The sequence below is a fragment of the Podarcis raffonei genome, chromosome 17, assembly GCF_027172205.1.
Source record: "Podarcis raffonei isolate rPodRaf1 chromosome 17, rPodRaf1.pri, whole genome shotgun sequence".
In the NCBI taxonomy this organism is placed as follows: domain Eukaryota; kingdom Metazoa; phylum Chordata; class Lepidosauria; order Squamata; family Lacertidae; genus Podarcis; species Podarcis raffonei.
In genome coordinates this window covers 22,134,911-22,147,433 of record NC_070618.1, presented here as the reverse complement: position 1 = coordinate 22,147,433, position 12,523 = coordinate 22,134,911, and the positions used below count along the sequence as shown (strand labels likewise).

Sequence of the window (12,523 nt, the reverse complement as noted above, 5' to 3'; positions counted from 1 at the left end):
CACCAGGAAAAATCTGTGCAATGAATTAAAAGGTAGTTTGGTATATATTGCAAGGAAACACTGCCCTGCTCCAAATGAACATGACGTCACTGTATTTTGTTCTTCCTTTCATTCCTCTCCACACCCTCCATCACCATATATCCTGAATTTGCATTCTTTTTCACTCCACTATTACTCAGCAGTTGTTACCTGGACTTTCAGCTTTACACAATTAATACCATGCAAGGCATACCATGAATTTTCAGCCAGTTGGTGCAACCATTTCCTTCTGCCAAAGGCTGTGCTCATCTGCATTGGGGCTGGTGCTTTTTCACATGTTCATAAAAGACCTGAGTTTGCTGAGGACAGCACATTTTCTTAGGGTGGTTGAAACAAAAAGGGATAGTGAAGAGCTCTGAAAGCACCACTCCAAACTGAGGGAATAGGCCTTGAAATGGCAAATGCAGTTCATTATGAACTTCATGACTGAGTGTCAATTGGAACGCAGATCTCCCAGATCCTAGTCCAACACTCTAACCACAACACCACACTGGCTTCTTCTGCTGTGGGGCAACACTATAAACCTAGTAATAATAATAATAATTTATTATTTGTACCCCGCCCATCTGGCTGGGTTTCCCCAGCCACTCTGGGCGGCTTCCAACAAAGATTAAAAATACATTAAAATGTCACACATTAGAAACTCCCTGAACAGGACGGCCTTCAGATGTCTTCTAAATGTTAGGTAGTTGTTTATCTCTTTGACCTCTGATGGGAGGGCATTCCACAGGGCGGTCACCACTACTGAGAAGGCCCTCTGCCTGGTTTCCTGTAGCTTTGCTTCTCGCAGTGAGGGAACCACCAGAAGGCCCTCAGCGCTGGACCTCAGCTTCCGGGCAGAAGGATAGGGGTGGAGACGCTCCTTCAGGTATACTGGGCCGAGGCCATTTAGGGCTGTAAAGGTCAACAACAACACTTTGAATTGTGCTTGGAAATGTACTTACGTAGTTACTTATCTCCTTGGCTTGGGGGTCCCATAACGCATACCCTCCAACATTTCTCTGATGAACATAGGGATGTCCTAAGGAAAAGTGAGACATTCTGGGATCAGATCAGAAACCGGGACAGCTCCTGTAAATCTGGGACTGTCCTGGAAAATAGGGGCACGTGGAGGGTCTTCATACAACCTAGCTCCCCTCAGCCATTTTTTACTTCTAAGAATGTCTGTGGGGTGTGTTGCTTATTTCAGATATTAAGGTACAACAGAAAACAGAAGGGAAATAAAAATGTATATTAAATCAAATGTATATTCAATACACTGCAGGTTCCTCATGTTCCTGTTTCTGACACAGGACGTGCTAAAACTGATGTAGGCATCAGCATGTGACAATGTCCTCAGGCATAGTCAGGGCAGAGGGGAAATCATTTTGACACTCATCTTACCTGGAGAGCTGGGCCGTTAACCAGAGGATGGCAAATCCATACGTTTTGAAAAACACTGTGGATTCATTTGCCATATTATAGGCTGGTCAACGTTTGTAGCGTCTGAAGACCAAGCCAGGCCTAGAGATAGCAGGTGCCATGCCACAGATGAGGTTAGATCTGGACAAGGAAACAGTGTGGGCCTTCAGCATGGAAATTCCACGAGCAGACCAAGCTTTCAGTGTGACTTGCAAAGAACTCTGAAGAAACATGGGTGTGAAGCAATCTCAGCAAGTGGGAGTACATAACAGGATGGATAAGAAACACACCTAGTTAAGCAACGACCAGAAAAACCAGAGTCGGTTGCAATGATGCCAACAGAGGAAACATCACAGGCAGGGGTGATGAGTGTTTTGTGGGTGTTTCTGGGTGGCATCGCAAAGCAATAAAGAAGTGTCTCCAGAGGTTCATTACTCACATTTCCTAAATAACATTGCCAGTAACTGACCTACGAGATCTGCACCGAAAACATATTGGGATAGAGGAAACAAGGTACCGTATCTGAGTTAACACCACACCTTGGTATCATGTGTGCTGAGCTAGCCTGTCCCTAGTACTGACTTTGTGCTGTCCTAATCTTTTGACCCCCTTCATTGATCACTGCCTTGTCATGGCGAAGGGGCTTGAATAACCCCAAGAAGCTGTGAGCTATGCCGTGCAGGGCCACCCAAGACAGACAGGTCATAGCCGAGAGTTTAGACTAAATGTGATCCACCTGGAGAAGGAACTGGCAAACCACTCCAGTATTTTGCCAAGAAAACTCCATGGACATAAAAAAGGAGAAGCTTTGAGAAGAAAGTGAGAGTTTCCAAGGCACGCTCTGGTTCACAGGGTCACGGAGAGTCGAACACGACTAAGACGACGAAACAACAACAACAAATCTTTTGACACATCAAGTCCAGCATTGAATCTCTTTCACTTCAGTTGTACTTACATGAGCAGGTAGGCAAATGCAAGAGTGCCGCTGAGAGCCTTTGAACTGATACACCACAGTCTCTGCTCTACCTCATTCTGAAGGAAACATGAAGCCCGGGGTAAGAGCCAGGAACCCCTGGAATCTCGCAGCGCTCAGAGATTGGGGTGGTGTGCAACTATACTTTTGCCTGCCACTTGAGGTTTCATGTCTAGCCAAATGGTGGTGGAGGAAGCCGATTGGGCGCCTGGGATGGCGCGCCCAGGGGTGGGGCAAACCGCCCATAGGGGCAGGGTGATGGCAAGGTGAGCAGCCCATAGGGACAGGGCACACCACGGGGCATCCGGAGACTGCTTGCCTCCTCGCACTCAGACACCCTACAGCTGGGGGGAGGCAGTGGACAGACCACCTGGGCAGTGCGGAGCCTGCGCGTGCCCAAGCCACCATGTCTCTCCCAGAAGAGACGTGTGGCAGGGCGTGCTGCAGGCCTTGTGGTGAGTTCCGCCCAGCATTTTGTCACCCCCCTCAGTGGTGACACCCCCTTCCTCCGCCCCTGTAGCCAAATCTCTGGTGTGAAACAGAATATCACTGTTTCCTCTAACTGGGTTCTTATGATTCATCTGGCCCAGTGACTGTAATTTTCTAGGACTTGTTTCACAATCCAGTATTTCCCCATTTTCTCCTGAGCATCTTGAGTGCATGGGGGAATTGCTCAAGGTGCAAATGTCCATCAATATCATTGTCAGTTTCCTGGTGATTCCAGGAAATGTTATCTTTTCCAATTCCATTTATTGCTTTAGCTTTTACAGGAAAAGTTTAAAGCTTCAATTATACAGCCTTTATTATTGTGCTTCAATTATACAGCCCTTCTTAAACCTTATGAATGAACAAAGTTCTTCATCACAGTACTACTTGCAAAGAGAAGCTAAGAGCCCATTGCCTACAGGAATCATTAATTGTATAAATATTCACATATGTAGGACCCACAATATTATTTTGTTATTTTGTTATTTATAATAGTACAGAAGTGCAGAAAGGCAGTAGACAATTAGTGTCCAATTATGATATGTTAATACACATTGCATAATTTAAAAGAAGTAAAGACAAACTTGCCAACTTGCCATTATTATTATTATTATTATTATTATTATTATTATTATTAATGCCACCCATCTGACTAGGTTTCCCCAGCCACTATGGGCAGCTTCCAGCAAATTAAAACATCAAACATTCCCTGTACAAGGCTGCCTTCAGATGTCCTCTAAAAGTCAGATAGATGTTTATTTCATTGATATCAGATGGGAGGAGTGTGCCATAGGGCAGGCGCGACTATCGAGAAGGCCCTCTGTCTGGTTCCCTGTAACCTCACTTCTCGCAATGAGGGAACCACCTGGGAGCTGGACCTCAGTGTCTGGGCTGGATGGTGGGGTTGGAGACACTTCTTCAGGTATACAGGTATACAACTTCATACAACCTACTGAATGTATTCCCTCGTCACTAAACAATGAAGGTTTAACTCACATTTATGGAAATGGTTCCATGAGATTATAACCAAATGTTCTTGTTCCTAAAGCTCATATATCAATGATGATGTGAATGTATGAAATACTGCCATGATCTTTAAGAGCTTTGCAAGTATTTACAAGAATCTGAGAATACCCGTCCAGGTGGATCTTACAGCAAGGTCAACTGTCATTGTAATTATATTCGTAGAACAAATTAAGAAAGTGTTTCTTGTTCCAATTACTTCAAGACAGATTGGAGGGTGGTGGTTACACCTACAATGAGCGCCAGTTTTACCTTTGCACTCTGAATTATTGGCATGTAGCCTCTCAGATACCCTTGGTATCTGATTATTGGTCTTTCTGAAGAACTCAGATTTTCACAACAACCATGTAGAACATCCTTCCTATCCTGCTTGATAAGACGAAGCGTCATCTGAGTTCATCTGTTTACCATTGCCACTCTACCTTTCCTTCTGCTAAACTCTCTTGCTGTTCTCAGATGCTGAAGCAGATGGATTGGGGATTAAGTAGCTGGCAAGCAGTAGAAAGGCAGTGGCAATTGCACATACTGTCTCCCATATGGTGCTGCTTTAGGCATCTGTCTTAGGTGGCCTTGTGATAAGGCTAGCTCTGATTGGTTGGTTATAGCTGAATATAGGCAGAATGGATGGAGAGTTGGTTAAGGTTCTGCAATCCAGCATCAGAGGCCATTTTACACATGGCGGAATGGTCTTGAGTTCAAGACCTATGGTGCTCTGCTGTTTTTACATGTGATACATACCCTCCAACGTTTATTTGATTAAAATAGGGATGTCCCACTCCATAATGATCATGTTACTAGATATACCCCACACATCTTACTCGGTTGCCCCAGCCACTCTGGGCAGCTTCCAACACATATAAAACATAATAAAACATTAAACATTTATAAAAAACAACAACTTCCCTATACAGGATTGCCTTCAAACGGCTGGGGGGGGGGAGGGTCAGATAACTCCATACCCTCCAACATTTCCCCAATGAAAATAGGGACATCCTAAGGAAAAGTATGGAAGTAAGAGCTGGACCATAAAGAAGGCTGATCGCCGAAGAATTGATGCTTTTGAATTATAGTGCTGGAGGAGACTCTTGAGAGTCCCATGGACCGCAAGAAGATCAAATCTATCCATTCTGAAGGAAATCAGCCCTGAGTGCTCATTGGAAGGACAGATCCTGAAGCTGAGGCTCCAAGAATTTGGCCACCTCATGAGAAGAGAAGACCCTGATGTTGGGGAAGATGGTGGGCACAAGGAGAAGAGGACAGAGGATGAGATGGTTGCATAGTGTTCTTGAAGCTACCAGCATGAGTTTGACCAAAGTGCAGGAGGCAGTGGAAGGCAGGAGTGCCCGATGTGCTCTGGTCCATGGGGTCATAAAGAGTTGGACACAACTAAATGACTAAACAACAAGAAGGAAAAGTGGGACATTCCAGGATTAAGTCAGAAACCGGGATGGCTTCTCTAAATCAGGGACATCCCTGGAAAATAGGGACACTTGGAGGGTCTGCATGAGCTCTACACCTGACTGAATAGGAACTGGTATGCAAGGCATGCACTGAAAGCAGAAAGCAATCAGGAATAGAAAGCAACTCACAGTTAGGGATGAGGGAGAAATTTGGTTCAGAACACATTGTAATGCAAACCTACCAGTTTCCAAAAACAGTATGTGCAGTGCAATTCTCCAAAAATGGGGGAGGGGTTCAGAAATGCATGTCTTAGGAATGTGTCCATAACAATACAGATATTAGGGAAACCAGCATAGACATGTATTGGGCAAATTGTATACAAATTGTATATAATAAGAGAAATGTGCACTAAAATGCTGATTAATTTTGTCTAGTTTTTAAAAAGTAAACAGATGTGGCAAAATGCCAAACTGAACTTAAGGTACTGGAAATGAGAACCTGAGAGAAAATGAAATCAACATTATTGTATCTGCCTCATTTATTTCATCTGCTCATTGCTCATTGCTAATCACAGTCTTATTCCTAGCAGTTTCCAGCAAGCACATAGTGTTCACTTCCAGTTCATAGCATCTTCAAGATGTTCCCAGGAGAAGAACTCAGAGAACAATGCATAGCAGGCCTGTTTTCACTTTCTCACTGTTTATAAATCTCACATTTCCAAAACTCAAGCTGTACTTTCCCGTTACCTTGTAATACATTTCCCCTTAAATGTTTGCACCCAGCAAGTCTTGGCCATGTCACATTGAACAAAGAAATTAAAAATGTCTGCAAAATTATCACCATTGGAAATTCTTTCAATTATTATACCCTTACGAACATTGGTAGTTTTCTTATCCCAAGTCAGACCATCAGTTTCTCTAGCTCATTACTGTCTATACGGAATGGAAGCAGCTGTCTCAGAAGGGACTCTTTCTCAATCCAACCAGGAGATGCCACAGGCTTAAAGTGGGACCTTCTGCATGCAATGTATTATTGATTGTTCCAGGTAGATTTTTTTAATTTTTCAGATATGGGTTCTGGAAATTCTGCTGCCAGGGCATGACAATTTTTAATGCCAAGGCTGCAGGTTTGACCCCCGTAAGGGACAGCTGCGTATCCTTACATTGTGTGGAATTGAACTAGATGTTCCTCAGGGTCCCTTCCAACTCGACAATTCTATGATTCTATTAAGAATGGCCAGAATCAGACCTTTCCCTGTTTACCTTCTGCTACGAAGAAAAGTTTGTTTTACTAATCCTCTGTTGCACTTTTGTAATTAAAATGTTATGTTTTGCAATCTTTACTATTGGATAATTCCTGCAATCCTATCAGATTTTTCATATCTTATCTTAGATTCTATAATACAAAAACAATGGCACCAGAGGCCTCCTGGACAACAAGTTCAAACTTAGAATCATAGAATCATAGAATCATAGAGTTGGAAGAGACCACAAGGGCCATCGAGTCCAACCCCCTGCCAAGCAGGAAACACCATCAGAGCACTCCTGACATATGGTTGTCAAGCCTCTGCTTAAAGACCTCCAAAGAAGGAGACTCCACCACACTCCTTGGCAGCAAATTCCACTGTCGAACAGCTCTTACTGTCAGGAAGTTCTTCCTAATGTTTAGGTGGAATCTTCTTTCTTGTAGTTTGGATCCATTGCTCCGTGTCCGCTTCTCTGGAGCAGCAGAAAACAACCTTTCTCCCTCCTCTATGTGACATCCTTTTATATATTTGAACATGGCTATCATATCACCCCTTAACCTCCTCTTCTCCAGGCTAAACATGCCCAGCTCCCTTAGCCGTTCCTCATAAGGCATCGTTTCCAGGCCTTTGACCATTTTGGTTGCCCTCCTCTGGACACGTTCCAGTTTGTCAATGTCCTAGATGAAGTGTGGGAACCCATCAGATATCAAGCAACGCCAGATTTAGGGCACTGCAGCCAGTTGCACTGCACAACCAAGCCAAAGGGACACTAAACAACAACTTCTGTTTTTGCAATAATGTGATGTTTCAGTGAGTCTATTGAGAAGATCCATAAAAAAGCAACAGTACAAAAATGAATTATGTGGAACTAAGAAACATTTAGAGGAGGGTGCCATTTAGAGGGTGGTGTAGCTCAGTTGGCAGTGCCAAGGTTGGGGGGGGAGAGAGAAAGGTCACAGGTCAAGCACTACATCTCAGGTTATCAAGTGATCTTATCATTTTGATATTCTTGAGAGCAGAATACTATTCTCCCTGTGGCTCAGAGAATTTCCCCCCCTGACAGTGGTACTTCCAATGTAATGCTTTTTTTTATGTGTATTCCTTTGGGGATTAATTGGTTGGAAGTGAACTCTTGCAGAATAAGTACAAAGATCAAAAAGGGATTTAAAGGGGAAAAGCACCAAATAATAAAATATTGCTTTTTGTTTGCTGACCAAGTAGGTTCATTGCGGACATGATATAGATAGTTACAAACGTTTCCAAAATAGAATCTCTTACCATAATTTTCCATTATTGTGTTCATCTTTTAAATAACTTCAGCAGTTCTAGGAGTGATCCATCAGCCTAGGGTACCTTTAATTCTTTTTCATTTTATTGAGACATTTTTATTACAGATTTGTGTTTGGTTACCCGTACAAAACCTACCAAACTGAATCTTCATCCAGGATGGGAGCCAATATCTGTCAACCTTTAATAATAATAATAATAAAACAGTGTAACGTCATTCAAATTAAACCATAAGAGCTGATAACTGACCAAAAACGTTTATATTTTGCATTGCATTGTTTTTATTTCTTGTGTTTTGCCCGTTTCTAATATAACTATTTGTTAATTTCATTTTTTAAAGTTATTACTCCTTCTAAAGAGGCCAAGGTAGTGTCCATGAGGTTATCCCATTTTATCATCATAACAGCCTAATAAACTACTGAGAAGTGACTTCACAGCTAAACATTAACTTGAACCCAGCCCACTACCCTCTGCAACACACTCTCTTTCTAAGATTTCCTTTCTCAGTCCCACCTGCAATATATATTTAGAATAGTATCATATCCCTTAAAACAAAGTCTAGAATTTCCAGCATGTTTTAAGAATCAATCAGTCCTCCCTGGGAACTCTGGGAACTGTAGGTCTGTGTGGACAATAGAGGGTCTTCTCACAATTCTCAGCACCCATAACAAACTACAGTTCCCAGGGTGCTTTGGGAGAAACCATGCCTGATGGAATTGATATGACAACTTGTGGACCTGGTGCCGATTGAAAGGCTGATTAGAAATGAAATGAAATAAATAGTCTCTAATTACACAAACATAATGTTTATCCATCTGTGTTCTGTGTTCACCGCCAAATTGTTTGCTTTACAAGTTGGAAAGGTGTATGCTGTTATTTTTCTTCATTTGTTTTTCTGTTTTCTTCCTTGTTTCTGCAGCCAGGGGGATGTGATATAAAGCGGGTAAGCATTTTGTACGCTGCTGCAAGTACTTGGCTCATTCGCCTTTTTAAAATTGAAATTTGTAAATCATAACAAGAGAGGGAATTTTTGCATAGAAACAAAAGTAACAAAAAGAACTGAATCATATATAACATCAAATCCAGCAAGAGAAGACAAACAATATTTTCCATGCAAGTAGGCACTTCCTTAATCTTAGGAATTCTCATACAGACTTGCAAAATGAAAGAAAGAATAAAAAATGAATAAAGAGTTAACACCATCGTTTCTCTTGCTCCACAATTACAGCACTAGTAATTCAGCAGAAATATAAAGAGCATAGGTCTGCCTAAATATAGACTCAGAATCATTGAATTGTAGAGGTGAAAGGGACCCAAGAGTCATCGGCAATGTAGGGTTATCAACACGCAGTCCCCATCCAATTTTAAACCACACCAGACCCTCCTTAGCTTTGAAAATAAGTTAGCAGTTGTACACTTTCACAACATCCAGAACTTGGAACAAACAAGAGGGACCATATGGCCAGGGCTTCATCATTTGTAAATAAAATAAAATCATGTCACTTTGCGAAAAAACAATCTCTTGCAGTATGCCCCCCTAGCTACTTTCAACTTGTTGGAAACATTTTCTAGAAGAGCAATTCTAGAAGGGCCAGACTTTTTGAATACCAGCAATTTGCCTAAATATAAATGTTCTTCAGAATCTTGCCACAGTTGCTCTCGCCGCTGTTAATTGGTGTGAAATGAGTTATTTGGGTTTTTTTAGATCTACTGTATATCCACATCTATACAGTGGTACCTCGGGTTACATACGATTCAGGTTACATACGCTTCAGGTTACAGACTCCGCTAACCCAGAAATAGTGCTTCAGGTTAAGAACTTTGCTTCAGGATAAGAACAGAAATCAGGCTCCGGCGGCGCGGCGGCAGCAGGAGGCCGCATTAGCTAAAGTGGTGCTTCAGGTTAAGAACAGTTTCAGGTTAAGTACGGACCTCCGGAACGAATTAAGCACTTAACCCGAGGTACCACTGTATCTTCGAAGCGCGCTTAGCGCAGAGCAGCAGCCGCGCCTTTCCGCGCCCCACGTGGGTCGTCCGAGCGCCTCACGAAAGGGCGCAAAAGCCCCCACACCCCAGCCCACCCCCGGCTCTTGAGCCACAGCCCTGTGGGCAGGAGGGTCTGCTTGGCCCCGCCACCCTGTACCCGGCGCCCCATTCATGGAGCATTTTTGTGGGTGTTGCTCGGGCACCCCGGGGAGCGCAGGAAGCTGGCACCTGTGGGCACGAGGAGGAAGCGCAAGGCCCGCTCGCTGAGGGAGGGCACCCTAAGGTGCCCCCTCCCCCCCCAGGGCCGTGTGGTTATGCAAAGTGACTCAGAGAGAGAGAGAGGGCGCCGTGCGCGCAGCGTCTTGTGCCAAGTGTTTTGGATGCGCCTGACAGAGACAGAGCGCGCCCTGCTCTCCAGCCACACACGCGCAGAGGCACCGCCGCTGCCACCACCACACCTCTCCTCCTCCTCCCTCTCCTCCTCCTCCTCTCCGCCTGGCTATCTCGGAGCCGCAGAGCCAGGCAGACTCCGCCAGTAGCAGCATCAGCACCAGCGACTGCGAGAGGAGGAGGAGGAGACGCGAGAGACCCCGCAGCGTGACGAAGGCGCACGGTCCCCGTCCTCTCTCTATCCACACGCGCGCGCGCGTTCCAGCGAAACCAGCAGCCGGCCGAACGCGAGCGAGCGAGAGCCGTTCTGCCGTTGAGGGAAAGACCTGCCGGCTCCTCTCTCTGCCTCGGTCTCTTGCGCGCATCCCTTCCTTCTCCTTCCCGTGCGTCTTTTCTCCCACCACCATCCCCACGAGCCACCATGGCGAAGGAGCTCGCCCGGAAAAGGGGCTTCAACTGCAGGCGCTTCCTGAAGAACAACTGGCTCCTCCTGGCCACCATCCTCGCCGTGGTGCTGGGTGAGTGTTGGCGGGCAAGGGAAGAAGAAGGAGGGAGGGAGACAGGCAGGCAGGCAGGCGAAGGAAGCTGGAGCGTCGCGGGGGCGCGTGGAAACCTCTTTCATCATTCGGGGGGGGGGGAGGCAGCCCTTCCCTTTGGAGGGAAGCCTTGGCGGCTGCTCTGGGTCAAGTCTGCCTCCTTCCAGCCGTGTGCAGTAGTCTTCCTTAAGGTGGGGTTGTAAACAGGAAAAAAAGAAAATGACAAGAAATAGTTCCACTTGCTTAACATTGAAGATGTATATGGGAATACACACAGAGAGACGTGTATATATAGGAACAAAGAAGATTAGATAGATAATAGATAAATAGATAGATAGATAGACAGACAGACAGACACAACAGGGGCGAAACAAGGCATTATTTCACCCAGCTTGGCACCCCCTCCCCATGCGCATTTGCGTACACACAGGCTGGGAGCATCAATGGTTTCCCTCTGGAGGTTTCACACAGGGCAAAAATAAACCTGCCCCCCCCCCAGCTACGGCTGTACACACACACACACACACACACAGAGAGAGAGAGAGAGAGAGAGAGAGAGAGAGAGAGAGAGAGAGAGAGAGATGCTAAACAAATGTTCAGCCACCATGGGAGAAATGTACAGTAACGTTGTATTATGAGCATCCTAGAAGGGTAACCTAGCTGGGATTGGTTCCGGGACTTATAAAGGACCCCTGCTATCATTTGGGCAGGATTGCAGCCTATCTCTTCTAAGCTCTTTGCCAAACCCCCAGCTGAGCTTTATAATACCTAGTACACACACACACACACACACACACACACACACACACACACACACCTCGAATATCACATGATGAAGGTGGATGGGTGTTTTCCTCGAGGAGAGCCCTTTCCAAAAGAATGGATATCTCCCTGGAAACAGATGCAGATTTGTTCTTTGTGGGGTGGATGGAGTTTTCTTCAGCCCTGTTGCAATAAAGGAAAGCTGGCAGTGAGCAAATCTTTGCCACTGTGATGAAATGGTACTAATGTTTAAGTGCTGATCTGGCATTCGTTGAGCATCTGTAGAATGTTGATAAAATTAAAACACCGTGGCTCCTGAGTCAAAATACGTTTACTCAGGTGTAAGTCCCAACCAGACTTGGCAAGTATTTTAAGAAAAAAGGAAACCTTAAGCACAGCTGATTGCCCAGGTCTAACCCCATTGCAGATCGTTAAATCGTTCTTCATCTCAGCAATCATTGACTTGTCCTATACTAGTACCTGGCCCCGCATGATCCTAGTAATCTTGGAAAGAAGGCTCATTTCAGAAATGTTTACTTCCAAGTAAAGCTTATTAGGATCATAGCTGAAGAAAGGGTAAGATGACCATTCTGTGAATGCCGCATAGGAGCTGTGTAGCCTGATTTACATTATATTTACTTGCAAATAAACCCTGCTGAGTTCAAAGGAACTTGCTACTTGTCAAGAAGGTTTAGGATTTCAGGAGAGCCTAACCACGTGTACTCAGATGTAGGTAGCTCTGTATTTATTTATTTGTTTGTTTGATAAAAGTGATATACTGCTAGGTTGTAGAAAAAACCCCTCAAAGCAGCGTTAAATGGAACTCACGCCCAAATAAATGTGAAAAGCACTGCATCCTCAGTTTCCCTTCCTTCCAGGAAGAATGATCCCCATTCTCTTTCTTAAATCTCCCAAGACACCTCTAGTATGTGAAGTTATTTCTGTGTATTTTTTAAAAACTAGAAACAGACAAGTATTTTTGTATACAGTGGT

The 12,523-nt window shown here is 44.5% G+C and overlaps 1 protein-coding gene across 1 annotated transcript in view; it reads left to right on the top strand.

Annotated features, from left to right (window-relative positions):
* Positions 1 to 10,605: 10,605 nt before the first annotated feature.
* Positions 10,606 to 12,523, top strand: part of SLC1A1 (solute carrier family 1 member 1) — a 45,617-nt gene continuing 43,699 nt past the window's right edge. The window contains exon 1 of the mRNA XM_053371133.1: positions 10,606 to 10,750. Coding sequence (XP_053227108.1) covers positions 10,654 to 10,750 — 97 coding nt within the window. The 5' untranslated portion in view covers positions 10,606 to 10,653. The remainder of the gene's footprint in view (positions 10,751 to 12,523) is intronic.